Source organism: Thunnus albacares, chromosome 17, assembly GCF_914725855.1.
Source record: "Thunnus albacares chromosome 17, fThuAlb1.1, whole genome shotgun sequence".
Lineage (NCBI taxonomy): Eukaryota > Metazoa > Chordata > Actinopteri > Scombriformes > Scombridae > Thunnus > Thunnus albacares.
The window spans coordinates 7,128,259-7,150,583 of record NC_058122.1 but is presented as its reverse complement, the minus strand read 5'-3'; the positions used below and the strand labels follow the sequence as shown (position 1 = coordinate 7,150,583).

The 22,325-nt window shown below is 39.5% G+C and overlaps 2 protein-coding genes across 3 annotated transcripts; both read left to right on the top strand.

Annotated features, from left to right (window-relative positions):
* Positions 1 to 582: 582 nt before the first annotated feature.
* Positions 583 to 4,247, top strand: mfsd6l (major facilitator superfamily domain containing 6-like). 2 transcript variants are annotated; one of them, XM_044331611.1, is made up of 2 exons: positions 583 to 747; positions 1,677 to 4,247. In XM_044331611.1, the coding sequence occupies exon 2, from the start codon at positions 1,746 to 1,748 to the stop codon at positions 3,564 to 3,566; it is 1,821 nt and encodes a 606-aa protein (XP_044187546.1). In that variant the 5' UTR covers positions 583 to 747; positions 1,677 to 1,745; the 3' UTR covers positions 3,567 to 4,247. The 2 variants fall into 2 exon arrangements, with proteins under 2 accessions (XP_044187546.1, XP_044187548.1); XM_044331613.1 differs by lacking the exon at positions 583 to 747 and adding an exon at positions 765 to 865.
* Positions 4,248 to 5,921: 1,674 nt separating this feature from the next.
* zgc:171844 (uncharacterized protein LOC100151763 homolog) lies at positions 5,922 to 16,760 on the top strand. The gene is made up of 6 exons (XM_044331646.1): positions 5,922 to 6,177; positions 9,818 to 9,938; positions 12,328 to 12,401; positions 12,693 to 12,807; positions 13,401 to 13,471; positions 14,809 to 16,760. Exons 1-6 carry the CDS (start codon positions 6,099 to 6,101, stop codon positions 14,925 to 14,927), a joined length of 579 nt encoding a protein of 192 aa, XP_044187581.1. The 5' UTR covers positions 5,922 to 6,098; the 3' UTR covers positions 14,928 to 16,760.
* The last annotated feature ends 5,565 nt before the right edge of the window (positions 16,761 to 22,325 follow it).

The following is a 22,325-nucleotide window of genomic DNA, read 5'->3' as shown; positions in this document are numbered from 1 at the left end:
TGGTCTTTATCAGCATTGCACCTGTTGCACTCTCACACTCTCACACCTGAAATTTTTTTTCTGTCAATTTATCTCTCTATTTAATCCTTAATAACGTCTCATGCAAACATCACACACACATTTGTAATGGCTTTCAATGATGAACACACTTATACCATTAACTATATAAGCGTAAATCACTGAATTTATAAATCTCCATGAAAATGTAGGAGATTGAATACACTTTTTGAGGGATTTAAAAAAAACAACAACACTTAAATTCTTTTGTTTTACAAGGAACCTACTAAAACAAGAATTGTTTTAAGCTCTTTAAATTTTACATTTTCTGGCTCCTACACTATGATCCACAAGTCTACCAAATTTAAGGTTGATTTGTAAATGTACTACAGTTTTACCGGGCCATGTGTAAGCAGTGTATGTCGTCCCCTTGTGTGTCAAACCTCTCCAGAAACTCTCCAAAATGGCTAAAATGTGCTTTTCAATACGTCAAGAAATTACTGGGAGTTGCTTTTTCGCTCTCTGTGGCGCAGAGAGGCATCCACACCACTATGGGTCGCTGTACTCATGAAAACTGCTCTCCAGGTGTAAACTTGGACTTACAGTTGAACGCTTTCACCGTCCAGACGGCGACAGGTGCGCTCCTCTCTAAACATAAAGAGACTAAATCGCTGATGTAATGCAGAAAACCGAGATGGAAATTGACCACTAGAAAAGTATAGGAAACTTTGTCCGGGCAGAGGTCAAAAGGTAAATGTTTAACGTTGTCTCTCTTTTTTCTTTTTTTTTTTTAATCTGAAAAAATTGACGTGACGTGGACTAGTGCAGTGGACACCTTGATATGCAGCAGGTGCATCCAGCCTGACAGGTATTACTGACCGAGCTGTTCCTTGTTCCTTCTTTATCTGATCGTTTTTGCAGAACAGTACTGCGCTAGGTTTTCACTGAGGACGCTCATTTTAAAATGAAACATATTTGTACCCTTGGCATGTGTGTGTCACCTTTGCTGACACAAATAAGAATAAGTTAAAATAACATGAGCTGAGGTGCTTTGGGGATTCCTGCATCACCAGGGTCTGTTCATTAGCACTATGTTAGGTGCAGAAAGCACCAAACAAAACATAATCAATGACTTTGACTTACAGAAGGTATTTATTATTTTTACCAAATGTGATATGTACCTTTGTTGAAGCTCAGTATTCACAGAGATGGTAGTTGTATGTGTCAGTTTTACATAAAATAAAGCCAGTGCACTACAACAGAACATGAAGAGCACATTATAACACATAGTTAACATAGTGATGAGTCTTCAAGCAAACAGAAAATCAATTATAAAATCAATTATTAAAATTTCCTCCCACTAGATAGTCAGCTCACAGCAGGAATTAAGGCTGTGTGTTATAGTGCTTTTTGCAAAATTACATTTTAAACATTTCTCTGACACCTTTGTAAAGATGCTGTTTTACTTTTGGACTATCAGAGTCTATGTAACACATTAAATTGGATTAAGCATTGCATAGAAATTATGGATTTATGTTTTGAAATTTATGTTTTCCCCACATCAGCAGGTTGCTGATGTGGGGAAAGAAGGGTTATTTAAGAAGGGTGTCAAAAAGAAGAGCTCTGTTAAGTAGCATTAACACCAAATGTTCATTGCATTGTATGTCTGTGTCTCTCAGCCATTGTCCAATCAGCTGCTCCATGTGAAACCTATTTGGAGACACTGTGAGCTGCCCAGGAGGACAATCATGAAGAGGAACAAGCAGATAGACATCAAGCGCGCCCTCGCTCTGGCCGGCACCTTTACCTTCCTGTGCTCCTGTGCCAAAGCATGCCTGCTCCCCTTCCTCACCCTGTGCTTCAAACAGCTGGGCCTAACTCCCGCGATGACCGGCGTCGTCATGGGCACCAAGCACCTCATATCGCTGGTGTGGTGCCCCGCGATGAGCCTGCTCTCCAAGCACTACAACAAGAGGCGAGCGGTGATAAACGGCTCTCTGGTGTGTTCAGCAGCAGTCGCCCTGGTTCTGCTTCTTATCCCCCCGACAGATGTGCACACACAGGACAGCACCTGCAACATGTCTGAGCAGAGTAGCAGTCCGACTCAAAGTGTGGCCGATCACCTGCTCACGAGTAGCGTTGGACCCACGACATCATCGACTGGAATTCACCCAAAAATCAACACAGGTGCTGTTTCTCAGTCTGGTGTCACTTTTCCTGCAAAGACACTTGGTGATACTGAATCTGCTCCTGTTATGACAAGCAAGCATGATAAGGAAAAACCTCATCCTCAGTTGTCAGAAAAGAATCTATCTGTGGTTGTCGACAGCAGTCCCAGAGAGCCAAAGATCAGCAGCTCCGTCGTGTTTCATACCACCAGCCCTCTGGCAGCTTTACAGAGGAATAAGCGGTCCAATATCAAATCAGGTTCAAAGGAACAACCAAAGCAGGAGAAAGAGAATCATTTTGACTTAATGAGCAGCTTGAAGGTGATATACATTGAACACAAACTCTTCTTCTTGATACTCATCACCGTGTCGGTGTGGGAGTTAGCGTCAGCCCCTCTAGAGTGGACGGCAGACGACGGCCTGTATGAATATCTAGATTTTGCAGATGCCTCGGACCGCTACAGCAGCACCAGGGTTTGGGGTTTACTGGGAGCAGCATGTGGGGTCGCAGGAGTGGGGTCGCTGGTTAGCCAGTTAAGCTGTCTCATCATAGCAGGTCAGATACCCAGAAGCGCCATGCATGTCTTCTGCTACGCTGGTCTGGCAGCTGTGGCCCTGCCGGTGGCGACCTTCCTGCCTCTCCACCTGAACAAGAAGCGAGACAAGGCCAACGGGCTTCTCAAAGCTGTGCAGCTGGTGCGTGCCTCCCCCCACGCTCTGCTCTGCGCCATCACCACCCTGTTGGTCGGGATGGCGGGCTCGGCCGTGGATAACTTCCTCCTGTGGCAGATGCAGGGTTGTGGGAGCAGTGAGCTGCACATGGGGATGTCTCTAGGCCTTGCGCTGCTCTCACAGGCCGCCTTCCCTCTTCTGGTAGGCCGAGTGTCCAAGCTCCTCAGCCCAGGACGGGTGCTTGCAGTGGGGGCTGCATGTCTGGGGTTGCAGTGCTTCTATTACTCCTTCCTGTGGGCACCGTGGGCTGCTCTGCCTGCTCAGTTGTTGAGCTGTTTCAGCAGCGGAGCCCTCTGGTGGGCTGTGAAGGTCCAGTGCGACAATGTTGCCACGCCGGGGGCTGAGAGGAGTGTGAGGAGGGTCTACAGTACGCTCTCTCTAGAGCTGGGACGCGGTCTGGGGAGCTTTGCTGGAGGATTCGTGGTCCAGAGGTTTGGGCTGGAGTGGCTGTTCAGAGGAGTCGCAGTGGGTCTGATGGTGTGGTGCGTGTGCCTGCCTCTGCTCCAGTGGAAAGCTCCTCGCCAGCGCAGGATTAACTATTCTCGCCTTTTGGCAGCTGATGTAAGTGAAGCCAGTGACTCTGAGTCTGAACAGGAGAGAGACTGGCTGGATAAAGCAATGGAAGATGACAAAAGCAATAACAACTATGGAAGGAGGATAAACCACTGAACTCCACAGTGTTTCAGCATGAAATGATGCATTAAAGCATTTACTACAGCTGATGGAGGGAATTTAACTTCATAGAATAATTTCTATCAATGTGGACACAGGAATTATTATTCCCCAGAAGGTTTGCACTCTCACTTATAGACATGTCACTCTTTATAAAAGCAGGATAATCGATTTCCCACTCTGATAGGGGCATGCTGACTTTTAACTCTCATTACTACAACTTTTGCATCAGAATTAAATGTTGTGGCATCCCATCTGTCTTAGTGTTTTATCAGCCTGCAAGTGTCAGCCTCACTGATGGATTCGGGGATTCGTCTCCGAGCCTCCTGAGTCCTTACAAATTAACATTTGCATAAGCAGTCACTCTTCATAAAGCAAACAAGGGAACAGGATTATGGGTGGGCAAAAGGAGGACTCGGTACCACCAGGCAAGTTCAACAGCTTATGCATGATAACAATAGGAACGCTGAATCCTCTCACAGGGAGTGTAAATACAAGACGTGTGCACAAGGTGAGGCTAAACCACGCTGGCATCCTGTTTCACCACACCCACAGTCAGTTTATCTTTCTCTTAAGTCACCGCTGACTGCTTATTTTGGATTCTAAACAGTGTGACCTGATAAAATGATTAACCAGTCTGCCTTCAGTTATGTGTATTTAACTGCAGCGCATTCAGATTGACCTCTGCAAAAATGAACTGAGCTGTAAGATTGTTGTGTTATGCAGGCATGTGCAGATGTACAGTACCAGTCAAATGTTTGTTGGACACATCTTCCCATTCTCTTGAATGAGAAAACGTTTCTAAACTTTTGACTGGTACTGTATGCAGAACATTTAGAGGGCATTTGCGTTTGCTAAATCTGTGTCAGAATAGCTGTGTCTTGTGTCAATAGATTAATTTGACCTGTTAGGAAACAAGATAACGCTTTTCACTCAGTCATATGAAGTTAGAAATGTCAAACCTGTAATTATTACTTAATTATGCAAAAGATATGTAGACATAATGTTATTAATATTATTTTCCTTTGCCCATAAAGTTTCAGTGTGGTCAATATCAGGGTTCACTGAGTTATTTGGAAAACAGGTCTGTGCATTTATGTTAAATTTGATTGAAGCTGTTGCTGACATAAATACTGTGAAGAGTAAACTAATATGTTTTTATCATGTCTCTTCTTATAGCTGCAAATATCTAAAAATATTAATCTGAAAAATGTTGATGTGTGACTCCAACATTATCTCCTCTTGAATATTTGCAATAAATAAATATTCTTGCGGTCACTTACTTCACATGAAGCTGCAACCAGCAGCCAAAGTAAATGTTTGCTTTAGATTCAAATCATATAAGTCGACAAAGATATCCTCAGATCTGAACCTCCCTCTGCTTTAAACACACATTGCTCACCCCTTATGGGAATAGTAATGAGTCTGTGTGTTATAAATTATTCTTGCTCTGTCATATCATTTGAATAACAAACTCTTATCTTATACGCCTCTGAGTCTCGGGCAGTAGTGTGAATTGTCTGACTGTCTGTTTACACACAGCTGTGGAGTGAATGAATGAATAAACACTTCTCCCAGGTGTGGGACTCTGCTACCTGCGGTACAACGGCAGCTCCTGCATGCAAACAGATGCACGCTGCGCCCCTCAAACATCTGTCTGGCCCCTCAAGGGGGCTCGGCTGCATGAAATCAAGTCATCCCCAGTATGTTGTTAACAGCTGAACTCAGGCGTGATGTAAAATTCATGATGAAAGAAAGCTCAATTCTCCTGTGGAGAGTGTTGTTGTAGTGGGTAGAGCGCAGCAGACCATTAAAATGGCAGATGTGTGTTATTTCAATCATTCTGTCCGTGATGTTGTTTATTAAGTAGCATATGGGGAAAGAGACTGAATAAATTTTACAATGATTGACTTCTGAATTTCATGTGCACTTTTTTGCTTTCAATCTGCACTCAGATGTTCACAAAAGCACTTATTTTTTCTCTTTGTGTAACCACTGTTGATGTAAGTTATGCACACATTTTATCTGCACACACAATTTTTTTTCTACACTAACAATCCTTTTCCACATTCACAAACCTGGATTCTTATACAGTGTTTCAGAGCTTCACAAGATGATTTACAACTACAGACTTAGTTTCATAAGCTCAAAATCTTTCTGCCACTGATTTGATCCCAAACATTTCAGTCATGAGAAGTCAACAGCTTTCTCTTAATGGATTCAAATGTATGTTTTCCACGTTTCCCACTCTTTATGTAGTTATCACTGGGCGTGTTATAGTCTGTGTCAGTCAGTAGGTGGCGCCTCGGAGCGGTGGTCACTGCATCAGGTCCTCTGTGTTGAGGATGAGATCCACCACTGTGAGGTTTGATTCAGCATCTGCTGGCAGCTCCTCCTCTACTCCATCACATGTAACGACAATGCTGCACGGACTCTCAGTCAATACGTTGTAATATTTATTTTCAGGTAGCATTCAGTTTAAAATTTTCTGTGCAGTGTGTCTGAAAAGGAGACTGTTTTTGAAGAAATATGGAAAAAGAAAGAAAATCATCTAAGCAATACGGTTCTTTGGAAAATACCCAAGTGGACGCAGCGACGGAGAAACCAGGTGAGTTTTGAGTGGCATCCACGCCAGATGTTTATGTGTAAATTTAACTGGGTGTATATTTAATAGTGTTACTGAAGAAGGGGGTGTTTTACATATTTAGCAGCAACTTTCAGCAGAGAGCGTTGAAGCTTCAGGTCCCTGCAGATCCTCACTGTCAGTATGTTAAAGTTACCTGTCAGCAGGGCTGTAGGCAGGATTTTAGATCCCACCGGGGGGCTTAGACTTGTAACCCCCAGTATTTCCAATATGTTGAGAAGGTGAAGACTTTTCTACAATACAATCTACATGTAGCCTATTGATTGTCTCCAATTCTGCCAGGATTACAGTTGTAATACTGGCATCATTTTATTTAATTATGTTACTTTTCATGCCTTATTTAATTAAGTCAGAAAAAGCAACCGGCTCTGGTCTGTAATTTCTAAATAGTTTCAATGAAGATTCCTGTAAAATATCTGTGTAATTTGATGCAATCAGAGACAGTGTTCAATTGTTCTGATTAATTTATTCCAATTCATTGCTTAAAATAATATTTAATCACTGCACAGCAGGTCAGCTGAATATACAAAAATGTGAAAATTGTCTACAGGCAAGCAATAAGAGTTCCAGTAATAAGTGACAAATTTATGAATATTTAATATTTAAATTGAGCTTTTTTCTGAGTATATTTCTGTTTTTCTATCATTATTACCAAGTAGTTAATCCCCAGAAAACCACTAGGACACTGTTAGGAAATTAGACCCATTAGTGTTAATATCAGGGTATTAACTCACATAAAGATACAGGGATTACTGATCCTTCATTTCTCCTCAGCTCATCTAACTTAACTTATACAAATATACACTTATTATTATTATACCTCTTGGTGATTCACTATATTCATGTTGGCCAAAAATGTAACGCTGTGAGTACATTTTTAAGGTTATTCTGACCACTTCTGACACAAGACTCATTGCAATGTCAATCCTTGAAATGAAAAAGAACAAACATTCATGCAAATGAATAATATTATAAATAAAAATGACATAAAAAGAAAATATAAGAAGTATGCAATATGCAGCGTCATTTTTGCAGAAATTTTAGTGAATTGAACATTTGTAGTGTTAAGCTGTCCTTCGTACTGACGCCAGTTTTAATGTTATTTAGAGAAACCTTGACGCACAAAGAGAATGACGTCTAAAAACAACATGTTGTCACAGGAAGCAGAGACGTTACAGTTAATGGAGACACTTTGTGTCTTTAGTTTGTTAGATTTTAATTTTGGCATGCCTCAAGGCTCAGTTCTTGAATCTCTGTTATTCTAATTGCACAAGCTTCTTCTCTATGATATCACATAAGCAATATTTAGTTACAAGAACACACACAAATACAAATTAATTTGATTCTAATGTTTTCTATTATACAGCACATGTACCACATGGTTGAGTGTCTTGAGGGTGTGACATTATTACTACTACTGTATTCTGTCCAACTGATATGCAGGCATTTAACAAGTGAAATTAATACCCAGCCAGTAAATAATAAAACTGTATATTCACACAAACCTGATATAGAGGAAGTATAATTAAGAGTGACAGTGTGAAATAAAAGCCAAGGACAGTTTTGACAAATGTCTTGGAGCCTGTTGAAAGGCTTAGAGCAGAATAACGCAAACAGAACGAACACATGCAGACGGTTTCAACACTGCCAAAACACTAAATCACCCGCTGATAATTAATGTGAGTGTTGTAATACACATGTAGATGAAGATGAAGTTGTGGAATCACCAGATACTTGCGTAGGTTTGGCAGGTTGTGTGTTTGTGCAGCTCTCATATCCCCAGTGATTCAATGGGTATAATTGTAATGTCTTTTCACACAAGGTCAGGTAATTAAAAGCCAATCCGAGCTGCTGGATGACTCATCGCTCCTGGTGAGGAGTAGGAGGCTGCAGGGGGGGGGGCAGTGCAGTTATTCAGTGATGCTGAAATGCTCTAAGAATCACAGGAGCTCACATCAGATTATAGCAGGATGGTGAATTTGATCCAGGACAGCGTTAATGTTTAGAGCTGAACCAGAATCATTGGAGCGTTTCATTCAGAATTTCATCAGTTTTGGGTTTAACTCTACATATTTAGGAAGTTTGTCGAGTGTCGAGAGTCTCTTGAGAGCCTTGATAAACAACACAGGTGCTTTACTGAACATAATAAATGCAATAAATTAGTATGCAATAATTCATTTTGGGAAATACACTAACTCACTAACTTCTCAACAGTTAGATGAGAGTATCAATACCTCTTCAATCTTCTCATCTAACTCAGAAAGCAAATAAATATATTTCTCAGAATGTTGAACTACTCTTATGAAATCATTATGCCACTGTGTAAGAATGTATACTGATGTGAGTTTTTTCTGCCTGTTGTTGGAAATTGCAATCTGTTCTGTACAAGCAATTAACTGGTCTGTGACCAGTGAGTGTACAGAATGCTGCTGCTGCTGCTGGAGAGACAATAGACCCTTTTAACAGCAGACATTTTAACTTGACATTGCAGAAAAAGCACAGGTGGCACTAATTTAATTAATGATGGTTCAGTTCCTTTAATGTCGAGATGAATTGAAAAATGCCTTTTAAACTCTTTCAGATCACATTGCCAGTCATATTATGCACCTATTTAACACTATATGCCAAAAAAAAATCAATTTCTTTGTCTTCTGATAATTCCAATCATGTTTTCTCTCTGTAAAACAAAAAACGACGTGTGCTTACGTAGGCTTGAACCAACTAATTTCAATCAATAAAATCATGACATCTATCCATCAATCAATCTTCAACTTTTAACAGTACAAAGCTAAGATTCACTATGACACGTCCACTTCTCAAATCAAAATCCTCCCAAAGTCCCGCCTGTCTGTCCTGTTTCACTCAGAAAAATGTCACGATTCGGAAGTTAAATACTCTCGTAATGCCGTTTCATCTGGACTTTAAATGGCTCGGTAAGTAGTGCTAGTGAGCCAACAGGCAAAACACCAGAGCCTGGAACTGGACCACTTAAAAGTCGTTAACGAGGTTATTACTTACATCTGTGCTTTTCCTGCAATTAAATGTCAAAATGTCTGCTGCTCTGCAGTTCATTATACTGTAGACTGAGCTTATATTCAGCCTGGTAACCTCCCCGCTCACATGCCATCACCCATCCTTTAAGAAGGCTGTTCCTTTGATCATTTCTCTTTGCTCTGATGAGGATTCCTGAGGATAACATTGTTTTTTTTATTAGTTTGTTTTTTTATTTGCAATTTCCACATTATGATGGAGTTACTTTGAAATGTTACAAGAAACAGAAAAACAGATGATGTTACAAACACTGCTTATTGATAAAATGATGGTTCTTGTAAAACAGCTGCAGTGATGTCACATGACAGGAGGAAGTGACAGCCTCACTTTCACCTGAAATCACTTAGACATCTAAATGGAGTCTACTGCACACTTTATGGATTTCTTTACATTTTTCACAATAAATTTGGTACAAGAAGAACTGAATCTTTGTGCTTTTGTCATTTGTTTGTTATACAAGGCAGTCAAAAGTCTACAAATTTTTAAAAATAAATGTATCTGTGAAATCTCATAATCCCATCTTCAGACCCAAATGAATGTGTTTGTCTTTCAGCTGAAGATGTCATTTCGATGGCCGACTCCTCAATTACAATCGAGGACATTGAAGGAGAGCTGTTCAAAATTGAGCGGATACGAGACATCCTGGTGCGGAGAGAATCAGAGCTGAGATACATGTAAGATCTGCTTCCTCAACACTTAAGTGCATCTCAAAGGTAGACAAACATATTATTACAGATTCTATCTGGCTTTTTTAAAAATGATTTATGGCTCCCAAACGGTGTTTTGGGAGGAGCTGATAATATTTGAGTTTTTCACATACTGACAAACACTGATGGCATCAGACCCAAGAGGATAATACATGCTCCTCTTCTGTCATGTGACGTTCCACTGCTCGGTCCTCTGCACCCACACATACAGTAAAGCTCTGCTGTACAGGGATCTGAATGCACAGAGATACTGCTGACAGTCCCTCAGGAATAAGAGAAGATGCACCACGACTGTCAGCCACTGAGACTGAGAGCAGCCATGTGCATGATGGCAAAAAGTGTGTGAAGAAAACATAAAAAGCAGTGTTATTTAAGGTCTAGCACACAAACACACACACACACACACACACACACACATATTCACCGTTCTTTTTTTTTCAGATCTAGAAAGATGCCCTTTTCTCCTTTCTCTCTCATCCTTGCTTTTAATTATTTCACTCTTTTTCTGTCGAGACCGTCCTCATTATTTTGACCACATGTATGAGGATGGAGGTGGGGGGGCACCAGCACTGCATAATGTAGCCATGTGATGAATTGAAGAAGTACAAGATAATGACTTTAGCTCGGGGTATTGCTGTGCAAGCTTTCAAAATGACTAGTCTGAGCCTCCACAATCACATGCAAGTGTTGTGGTTCATGATGACATGTAGCAGTTTCACATCAGGTTTTCACTTACGTCAATGTTCTCTGAACACGGACTTTTCATCCAGGAAGTGAAAGGTGATACACAATCACACCTGATCCTGCTGTGCATGTGTTGACATGAATGATACAAACTGCAATACAGACAGTAACTGAAGGTCAGCTATCATGGGGAGATTTGATAAAATGACAAAACTCTACTATGTGAAAACAAATTATTCTTACATTCCTGAGGTAGAATTTGAACAGTTTTAAGACCTGAATGGTTTGAAATGTTGGGAAATACACATTTGCTTTCTTGAGGAGAGATCGATGCCACAGAGGAGTGGTATCAATCCGCGCATTAAACTCTTGGCAAGAAAGCAAATACACATAATTCCAAAAAAAAATATTTTTTTTTACCACTGAAATGCTGCCATAGGTGGTTGATGCAGCAGCATCCTTTAGGCAAACTGCAACATGAACAAGACTACTTTCAAATTTGCACTCCTGGGTGGCAGCATATGAGTCATCCTGAAATATAAACTGCTGAAGTACACTTAAGTGAAACACATTTTATTGAATCAACAGCTCAGAGTACCTATTCCTATCAGAGTCATTTTCCTCTTTTTGCCATCACTGTAATAGCAGCCTCTCCACAAACACACACACACACACACACACACACACACACACACACACACAAACACTCGTCAGACAGGCTCCCGATGTTTTGAAATCCACATCGGAGTCAGACAGTGAAATGAGATCTGATACTGTCAGGTGTGATTCGTCCACAGAGGGCAGCGTGGCGGCGTTATTTCAGCTAATAAAATCAGGGATCTCACAGTCATCTGAGCCCAACATCTGAGTCCAGTGTTGTTCTGTTTTGATAAGCGCGTACAATTTCACATTCACGCTGTCATTTGTAAAGGTATGAAGGAAATTACTTTGTTACCGTAATGCAAAGTCCATTCTACATTTTTAAGCCCCTCAAAGAGATACTGTCTTTATTTGCATTAGTAGCTCTGTGCAGGTCTTTTCTTATCTGAATGATAATCTGATAATGATTTGATTGACAAGCCTTTTGTGCTTTCCCTATTGAAAAATGAAACTATAATAATGACCACTTAATTGTACTTCACTATGTCATGTTGACAGTGAGATGGGTAGAAATTCTGACTCTATGGCTGCCTTGTCTACAGCAGTTGCAGTCAAAAGGTTGTATGTCATCACGCTCATCACTGACAGCTACCAGTGTCAGTCTGTCAAACTGACGCCACTTAAACATTCATCTGAATATTCTCCTGCTGCCTGTAGGGATCTCTGAGACACTGGAATGACAGGATCCTGCTGAAAAATACACAGATAGAGATGCTGTGTTGTCCTCAATGCTCTATAAAAGTAATGTGAATGATTTTGACTGAAATACCAACTCCGCAATATAAAAGCACCGGCAGTTTGATAGTGCAGACTGTCTTTATTGATACTGTATGTTTCTGCTTCATCAAGTGGTGGATGTGCATCTTCTCTAGTCCTAATTATCCATAAAAATACCATGAGACAGTAGAAATACAACTGCTTTTTAAATTTAGAATAACTTGTTTTTCTGTGAAATATCTATTCATGGTTTTTGAGGGACTGTTTTTCCCTTTGTTTCTTTCTTTCCACGTAGGATGGATGACATTCAGCTCTGCAAAGAAATCACAAGGCTGAAGAAAGAGCTGCAGAAACTTGTCTCAATTCCAGGTAAAATAAAAAAGAGTCACTGCCTGTCTGTGTAGTGTTTGTCACCAGCTGTTGTTAAACCTGCAGACATTTTGCTTTGGGTGAGGTGTACACTGTTTTTATTTGCTGTATTTTCATTGAAATACATCTAACGACAAGAGTGATATTCTTTTAAATAAGAACAAAGAATCCACAGCAAGTATACTGTAACTATAGTTATGACTGTTTTACAAATCCTAAAATGTCATAATTTATCATTTTAACACTCAGTGAGGGCTGTATTTTATGGCTTGTCATGTGATTGTTGAACAGACAAAGACAAGTCCAAGGAGGACAGGGAGAGGGAAGAGGAGGTGCTGCAGCAGATCAACAAGCTGGTGGAGACTAGAGACTTCCTCGTTGATGATGTGGAGTTTGAGAGGCTGAGGTGAGGTTATTAAATCACTAGATGGAAAATGACTTTGATGAAGTGGTATTCTCCTGACTCACAGGCCCTGCAGACAGACAGACTACAACGCTGTCTGTTTACAAGACAATAGATTTTTATTAAGACAAATTCTAAAGGCTTAAATCTTCAGAGTGATGTAGCTCAATGCAACAATTAAACAATGAGCTTTTAGCATGTTACATTTTTGTCGTTTGACCGTGACTGTTGACCCCTCACAAAGCAATCATTTATCAATGCTTCATCACCACTAATCCACTTAAGTCCAATACTACTGGGCGTGTGACAGGATCTACTAGACATGTGGCCTTGTCTCTTGTGAAAAAATTCACATTATTGACATTTTGATTGTTCTCAGAAAGACTGCAGGGATTTGAGAGACCATCTTCCTTTATTATTCAATGTGGATGTGAAAATGGAACGAGGAGATGATCGTGTGTAGCACACCATGCACATTTAATTAAAATCCTTTTCTTGAGGACGTGTCAGTCCAACCCAGGTTTCTCTCAAATGCTGTCCAGTGACATTTAACGAGATGTAATAAATAAAAAATAAGGAAATCTTCTTCTTCTCAGGGAAAGAGAGGAAGACAGAGAAATGGCAGCCTTCTTACAGTCCAGATTTCCAAAGACCTCAGCTACAAAAGGTGAGTCTAACCACAAAAACAAGTATTGGGTTGTAGTTATGTTTGTAGTCACCATTTAGCTCTACTCATGACATTTGTATTTGTATGTAAGAGGATGCAGACAGTTGGGACAGTGGGTATACTGCTTCTGGTAGCTCAGGTGTAATCCTTGCATCAGCTGTGTGCTCCAACCAAAAGTCCCTGATTGACAAGTCGGTCTAGATAAGAGCATAAGTTAAACGATATTCTAAACATTTTGTCAAGTCTTAATACAATACTCACATGTCCATTGAAAGGTTGGTTGCTGTAATTGTTCCTCCTGTCCATACTTGCCACAAAGAGTCAGGGGCACAACATTTTTTCTGCTGCTGAACCTTCAATATAGGCCTTTTTCATGGAAGACATTTTGATGTCAAACAAAAAGCACAGGTGTGAATAATAAAATGAATGATGGCTGAATTCCATTTAGCTGCTTCAGTTTCAGGGTCCTGGTGTTGTTCATGCTGGCTCACTGTCACACTGTAATGAGACACTTAATAGACCAGAGCTGTTGTTAATGTTACTAGTTACACCTGTTTTATTGGTTGAAGAGAAAGACACTTTTGGGACTATTAAGCCCCCCTTAGTTCCTGATGCTACACCTGTCTATCTTTCCACTCTAGTGTGCCGCATAATGCACAATATTAACGGTTGCAGATTTACCATTGAATTTGCAGTCATTTCTGAAACAGCAGTTCTTGGATTTCACAGAAGAGTATACACAAAGGTTTCTTATTTTTAGCCAACGATCATGAATTTTGTCAGCTGAAATGACGACTAGCAGATTTTATCACATGTAGCTAGCTAGTTTAAGCTAACTCCAACCCTAAAACTCAGTGAGTTAGCTGAAAACTGTCTTCAGCTGACTTTTTAATGTTTCAAGCTGACTTGTTTTAAAACAAGTACCTGTAAAAGGGTCTCTGCTTTACACTTGATAGCTCTATACATGATATATTTCTAAAAGGCAAAGGCATTTTAGGTAGTAAGCTAGTTAGAGCAGATAGACAAGCTTTCTGAGGCATTGCTTACACTTTTGTTCTTATATTTTCAATTTTTGAAAATGTAAAAAAAAGGACACCACCCTTCAAACTCTTCATATATGGACTATTGCTCGTATTAGAGCCTAACGCACACCACCTCAACATGTGGACAAAAGCAAAGCTTGTCTGCTTTAGCAAAGGATTTAGCAAATGGTCAATTACACGACAACTCTTTCAATGCGAATACGGCGATGTGAGTATTATTTTTAGATCTAAATGCACCTGTGTGAACAAGCTGTGGTGAATAAGAGTTTACAGTTACGTCTCCTTGTCGATCAGGTGCTTTGCAAGATCAAAAAGCGGCGTCCAAATCACAGCAGATGTCAACGCCCTTTTTCACTAAAACTGGACTTACACTACTGAAAGACTGCTGCGGCTTCACCTGCTCCATCATGTAAAACACCATCCAGAGGAAAACAGGATTCTACCTGAAAATGTGTGCTTGTGTGTGTGTGTGTGTGTGTGTGTGTGTGTGTGTGTGTGTGTGTGTTTGCGTGCGCATATGGATGGATATGTGCACGTCCCCAGTGCTTTCTTGAGTATATTGTATGTCTCCCTTATTAGGAAAGATGATCTGCATTCATCTTCATATACGCTCCTGCCCATCATGTAAAGGATGTGTATTGCTATACTTTATGTGATTTGCTACTGTGAAATACAGTGTTTGTATGTCTTGCAGTGGGGAAACTAACTGGCTTATAGATATAGTAATGGTTCCTGTCCTATTAAGGTAATTACATATTTTAACGGCTGCTCTGACAGTGCAATTATCCATTTGTGGTGTATTAGACACAGTGTAGACGTCCCTCACGGAACAAACTACACTTGCTAATCTTCCTTTGCCAATTTAGAATAATATAAACCAGAAAAAAGCAACAAATCATCATATTTGGAGAATGATTGGATAATTTTGCTTGATAAAAGACTGTAAATGACTAATCCATCATCAAAATAGTTGTTTAATTTTCTGCTGAATGATTTAATACCTAATCATTTCAACACAACACATCATTTCACTATTTACATGAAGGATATCTAGAATTATCATCAGTCTTGAGATGTGGTCCGGTTAAGAGAAGCCTTAAAATGTAGAAGAGATGCAGTATATTAAGGACACGATATGATAATTTTATGAATAAAGTAAAAATGCAGAAAACCTTGTTGCTTTCTGCTGGTCATCAAAATCATGCAGAAAGCTTTCCTACTGCAAATATTGTACATGTGATTGAAATGATTTGCCAGCTGCTGCTCAGTTACTCTTCAGTCCACAACTTAAACCAAAGTCTTTGTCTGAGCTGCATGTAATTAGTCATTAAGTATTCTGCCTTACAGTGTGTGTTTTGTACAAAGCATTTTCACACATATGTTAAAAAATCATCATGTGTATGATGTATCATTTTGTGTGACTGATTATGGAAATGATCTTCTTTGCAATGCTGTTGTAATAAAGACTTTCTCAGTGCTGCATTTTTGTCTTTAACTAACAGGCACACACAGTACATTGTAGTAGCTTGCAGTGCAATTAGTTTTGCAATAAATCTCTCTCTCACACACACACAACTCAGAGACATCTGAGTGTTATGAATAAAATCATTTTTGTGCAACGTGAATGATTATAATTCTCACATTTCCTAGCTGCTGTTTTTCCTCTGCTCTCTGTAGATATCCTCCAGGTGTACACACTATGTTTATTGGAATATTAGAATATTTTACAAGTGTAGTAATTAATTTCAAGTTCATGTTCATGTTCAAAGAGGTTATTCTGCCCACGTATATTTCACTGACCTTCTCAGTTGCAGTGTGAATTTGGCAACAGATGACGTTCATGCAGCTATACTGTGGTAGAGATGCTCTTCCTTCAAATTAGGGATGTTTGTGCAGCTTTTCCTCCAGCTGATCCTCAGAATTTGTCTCCAGGGAGCTTTGTTCCAAGGCTTTCAGGTACCTCTACAATAAAAGCAGAACAATAAAAACTCTATAGACCAGATGCTTTGTTTGAACTTATAGGTCGTTGTCTTCAAAAATGGGTGTCTTTCATTTCCCAGAAGCGCTATGACCACATCAGCTGATGTTTTACTTCCAATTTAATGCTTAACTATATCTCATCTTGTCACCAGAAACAACTGGAAGCCAGGACTTAAATACCCGACTCACTCCACAGAGCATCCTGCCACCATCTTGTGTGTTACTGCCATGACAACAGGATCAGCTGGTGGATTGTATGTGTGTATGTGTGTGTGTGGTGATGATGGTGATGAGGAGGGGGAGTTATTATTGTTCACTGTGGTGAGGAGAAAACCAGATGGTTTCAGTTCCACATACCTCATCTCAGCTGCCATCCTCCACCTTACACACACACTTACACACACACACCGCAGTAACAGATGACTCATACAGTGGACGTGGATGTGTTTGGCATCCAATAGCAAGACCACTGTCTTTACATTGTCATTTAAATGTTCCTGATGGAGCAATTTGTCTGAACAATACTCATTTTTGATAGAAAATATGCACATATGAAGATAGATATGAGCTTAATTTGGTGTGCATATGTTTTTGCTTTCTTCATTATTCTTTTATGTTGTGGCAAAAATAAACACACATTCAGTTACACACATAGCCTGTTAGTAAGTCTGTTTAATGGAGCACTGACAGTGCATATAAATGTAGATAACTGAGCATGCTGTGCTGCTGTATTTCACTATAAAGACTGCACAAACTGCTTTTGCCCGAGACTCTTTTCTTTCAGTAATGTGGTCTGTTTTGTGGTTTCATTCTCATGGCAGCTGATAAGGGCCGTCACGGCTGGTTGCAGATTAACAGACCTGTGCACAGGCAAGCAACGCTCTCCACTGTATTTAATTTGCAGGCTGAGAACACTAATCAGGGAGCTACATAGTGTGAATATAGACAAGTTACTGCCAACCCACTCTAATTGGATGCTTGTGAAAAAGCGGCTTGTTCTTGTATGCAGCGTTGGCTGAGACATTAAATAGTCCCTGGAAAGGTGATATCATGCTTCGCCAATTTTTTTTTTTTTTTTTTTTTTTTTTTTTACAGCTTTGACTCTACATTTCCTCTGAAAAGTTTTAATAATCCCAGACTCAGTTTTGAAGCAGACAAATCAAATTATGGTATTTATGGTCCGTGCATGTAAGGCTGCATTGCCCTCCAGCAGTTTATATTTTGTACCCCTGACAATTGTCTCTGACATTTACTCCGGGGATATTAAATGAGAGATCTTTGTGTGTGTACATGTCAGCCACCGAGAGCTGTGAAAGAGAAGAAAATAGAGTGATGAAGAAAATAGAGTGATAAAAGGTTGAGATGGAGGGAAGGGGGAAGTGAGGGATGGCAATGAAGCAGAAAGGTGGCGGAGAGGAAGGAAGCTTGGGGAGAAATCTGTGAGGTGTCTATAGCAGTTTTCACAAGTGCTGTTTATTAGAGCAATATGAAACTCAAACTCCATTATATTACTGTCTCTCACATGACCATCATCGATTTTTAGGGGCAGAATTAGGAAGTTGTTCTGGTGTTATAGTGAGAAATTGGATCAATACTGATGATTCAATGAGAAGGTTCCTCAGAAAAAGAAAAAAAAATCCTATCACGGTGAGTCTGATTCAGTCAGAGGCCAGACAGGCGTTTATCCTTGAGATTCCCTGTTTAAAACTCAAATCTATTTTACTTTGTATTATATTGAAAACATATGAGTGGTATCAAAGTGTCCTCCACTCTTTCACAACAAAGGACTCAGGGAATAAGATTTGTCAGACAGTAACAAGCTTCTGAATTGTAAGAAATCCATTTATGTTCTCAGTTGACATTGCTGTCAAATTGACAGTGATGATTTGGTGTCTGTGACATTTCAACCGCACAAAATTTACATTTGCCTATGTTGCCCGTTGAATACTATGACCAGGAATACTGTTATTGACAACTCTGAAAATATAATAATAAAATAATAACAATAATCTGCATAAATATCTGTATGATTTAGACTATAGCCATGATAATTTGTTAATCATTTCTTAGTTCGCCTGTGATTGCGTCAGCTTTGAAGGGATTCACCTTAAAGGTTTATATGCTATCATGTTTGCCTTGACGCTGGCATCTCTAGCGCATTATTTTAATCTCACCCGCAGCCCACGAAGACCCGCCCTACTCTGTCTCTGATTGGCTAATACTTGTTGCCTTCGTTGATTAGGTTCAGAGTCTCTGGTTAGGTTTGGGCGTGAAGAGTGAGTAATTGTATCAGGGTCAGAGGCAGATTGCAGGTGGGAAAAAAGTAACGCGTTTTTAGCAGGTGTCCACACCAGAAAACCGATTTTTTTATTAACACGGTTAAAATCAGTGTTGGTGTTAATGATATTATTTGTGATAATCTCTCTTATAATAGTTGTGCATAATAATATTAATGAAGATTTTAATGATATTAGCGCTGTTTGTTAGCCACGAGTTTCATTTCGCATTGCAGTTCCTCACTGTAACCACTAGAGGGCAATAAACACATTCAGGTCCCACCAGCGTCGAGGCAGACACAACACGATATTATTATGACAAAATAAACCAATCAAAATAAAAACAATGTTTCTGTGCCCCAACAAGAATGCCAATAGAGGTGAGAAAACATTCATGAAAGAAGTATTTATTGCAGAGCAGAGGTTAATATTATTTGATAGTAAAATGTATTGTCTTTAATTGTTTTTTTTAATCTTTTTTAATCAGACAGTCTCATTGAGATTAAGATCTCTTTTCCAAGAGAGACCTGAGAACCAGAAACATTCATAAGACAAGAACACAATCAGCAGACAGAAACAACAAAACTACACACATATAAGAAACATAAAAACATCAGATAATAAGGCTTTAACATGTCCAAGGGGAATATAAGACTCAAGTTTGAGGTCAGTTTGCAGTTCATTCATTTAAAAGGTGCGTAGTTACTGAAACCAGTTCTGCCAACATTAGTGCAAACGTGAGGGATATATAAGGTGAAGTAGTTACTGGATTGTGTGCTGTAGTTGCTGGATTTAAATGAGAGAAGAGATTTGAGGTAGTTTGGAAGCTTTATAGATGAATAACATGAGATGGTTATTTCTTCTTGACTGTAAGAAAGTCCAGTTTGGATAAGGTGTAATGCATTACGATACACATGGTTTAACTGCTGAAGTGTTGATGGAGCAGCATGACAATACAGAATATCTCCATAGTCAAGGACAGACATGAAGGTTGACTGCACAGTAGTTTTACAGTTGGAAGAAGACAGACAGCCCTTAATTCTATACAGGAAGCCTAGTTTAATTTTTAATTTTTGAGTCAAATGTTGAATATGAATCTTTAATGATAGTCTGCCATCCAGCCAAATCCCTAAGTATTTGTATGACTCAGCAAGAGTAATATGGGTGCCATTTAGAGTTTTAATGGCAGGATAGTCATAGTCACTGGTGGAGGAGGAGGATACCATGTACTAAAATTAGTCTGTGATTAAAGAGTGATATTTGGAAAGCATCAAAGGCAGACTGAAGACGAGTCAGGGCCTGGACTGACGTGGAGCCTGGGGCATATAAAATGTTATCATCTGCAAAAAATTGAACATTGAAGTATTGATTAGCAATGGACCAAGGATAGACCTCTGTGGCACCCCGTTTCTGATGGTAAGAGGGCTTGACTGAGCACAATCAGTAACAACAGTCTGAGTTCTCTCTGTGAGGTAAGAGTTAATATGGTTACTATAAACGTATGTACTAAAATGACTATATATACCCTTAGTAATACCTCTAAATAATAATAATAATAATTAATTCCAGGTATCTGTAATTAAATCTGTCTTCATATTGTCTTCATACTACTACAGTAGCATAGCAACCATTGAGGTAAAACAGACAAGTTGGGCACAGTGGTTGCAAACATACTGTAGGATTACTTTACAGTAAAGGTACATTTACCCCGGCATAAATATGAAACCATTTCTCAGAAGATTGTGAAAGAAATGAAACTGCAGGTGAACTGGAGTTTTTAAACAGTGTTAAGACCCCTGGCTGACTCTCATTTCTGCAGGAAGATTGAACAATGAACTCTGGTTAGATAACACTTAGAGCAAAACCTCACATGAAATGAACATATTTTCTTGAAGGAAATGATGCCATCTGTGCCACCACCTGCATCTTTATTGTTTTATGATCCCCCACATAAGCCACATATGGTTTTCTGTAATGGGCAGGACTGTATCATCTCCACTGGTGTAAACAGATGAGTGGGTTGTGCATCAGCAGTGAGAGTAACAACTATAATCTCTGTTGTTTACTGGGCAGTGAGTCACTGTGTCTGAGTCACTCACATCATGGCCATGATCAAACACAAGAAACGTATCGCCCCAGTGTCAGAGTATACATTTCTGTGAGTAAACAGATGGTCATTTCGTGGACATTCACTAACTCATCCTTATGTTTTGTTCCTGTTATAGATGGTCTGGAAGTGAATCATTTATGTGTGACGTGGAAATAAATACTCTGAGGTCTGTAACTTCAGACAGTGGAATATTATCTACCCCCAGAGTTACTATGTGGTGATCTGATCTAACACAAATTCATTTGGAGATATACAGCATATAAGCACAATAAGGAAATATTGAATTTCACAAAAGGAGCCTCTTCGAGACAGGACTTCAAAATCAGGGCCTACCTTAAGGCCCTTATGATGTCAGCTGATAATGTGCTTTAATGTGGTATAGTCCCAATCAAACGTTCAGTTAAATAAGCACAAACCAGTTGACACACAGTAAACCTGGAGTTCAGGCATTATATCCTGATTATGGTCAAATGTGAAATGCAACAGTGCACCCATGTGGCAGAGAACCAGACACACCAAAATGTGATCCATATATACTTCCCTATCCATGTCCTGATCTATCCTATCTGTCCACTTTCATTCTGTCTTTTTTTCTGAACACCACACATAACTCAGAATCAGTATGAACAATTGCCAAAAACATATATTTTTCTCTCCAGCACGATAGTACGTTCTTGACTTAAGAAGCAGCAGCTGACAAAACAACCAAACTGTAGGTGTTCAAACTTTCCGTTATTCTGAGCATTTTTTAAAGATTATTTTTGCCTCTATTTGACAGTTGATGTAGAGAGACAGGCCACAGGGGGAAGAGAGGTCCAGGTATCATCGGATAACCTGCAATTCATTTGTAATTCAAAAATGAAAAAAAAAACAAAACGTAAAACTGTTATTTCTTTCAAAACCAAAAACTAGAAGAGGAACCACACCTTGCTCTAACATCCACATTGGCTGCTAGCAATGGCAAAGCGTGAGTTAGCCTCCCTGCCACACATCCTAACTTGATGAAATAACGGGATAATAGCAAGAACATGTGCACAGTTTACATTAACACAGGGATGCTGATATTTAAGTTAAGGGTTTAAGTGAGTTAAAATACAGGAAAAGAAATAAATCTTAAACAATCCTACACATCCTGGAGTTTTGCTTTGCAAAGCAAATGTTTATTTCAGGGCTATTGTAATATCTTGTGTTCATGTTGTGGCCTTTATGGAAAAATACTGATTTATTTACTTTGTTTTATTAGGTAAAAGATGGTAAAAGATGGGACATTAGATTGTGTTGAATAATTTATTTTTCATGTTGTTGTTTTATGATGGATCCTATGAAAATGTCTGTTTTTTGTAAAAGAGGCCAACAGTGCAGTGAAGTCTTGATTTAACTGGAGGAAATATGAAGGGAAATCTTTGGTCACAGACTCTACCTGAAATTACTGCTCTTCTGTACAC

Excerpts from the sequence above, each read along its gene's own strand:
- mfsd6l (XM_044331611.1), top strand. The coding sequence starts at position 1,746 with ATGAAGAGGAACAAGCAGATAGACATCAAGCGCGCCCTCGCTCTGGCC.
- zgc:171844 (XM_044331646.1), top strand. The coding sequence starts at position 6,099 with ATGGAAAAAGAAAGAAAATCATCTAAGCAATACGGTTCTTTGGAAAAT. Across the intron at positions 12,808-13,400 it reads GTGGAGTTTGAGAGGCTGAG|GGAAAGAGAGGAAGACAGAG; the intron begins GTGAGGTTATTA and ends TCTTCTTCTCAG. Across the intron at positions 13,472-14,808 it reads AAAGACCTCAGCTACAAAAG|GTGCTTTGCAAGATCAAAAA; the intron begins GTGAGTCTAACC and ends CTTGTCGATCAG.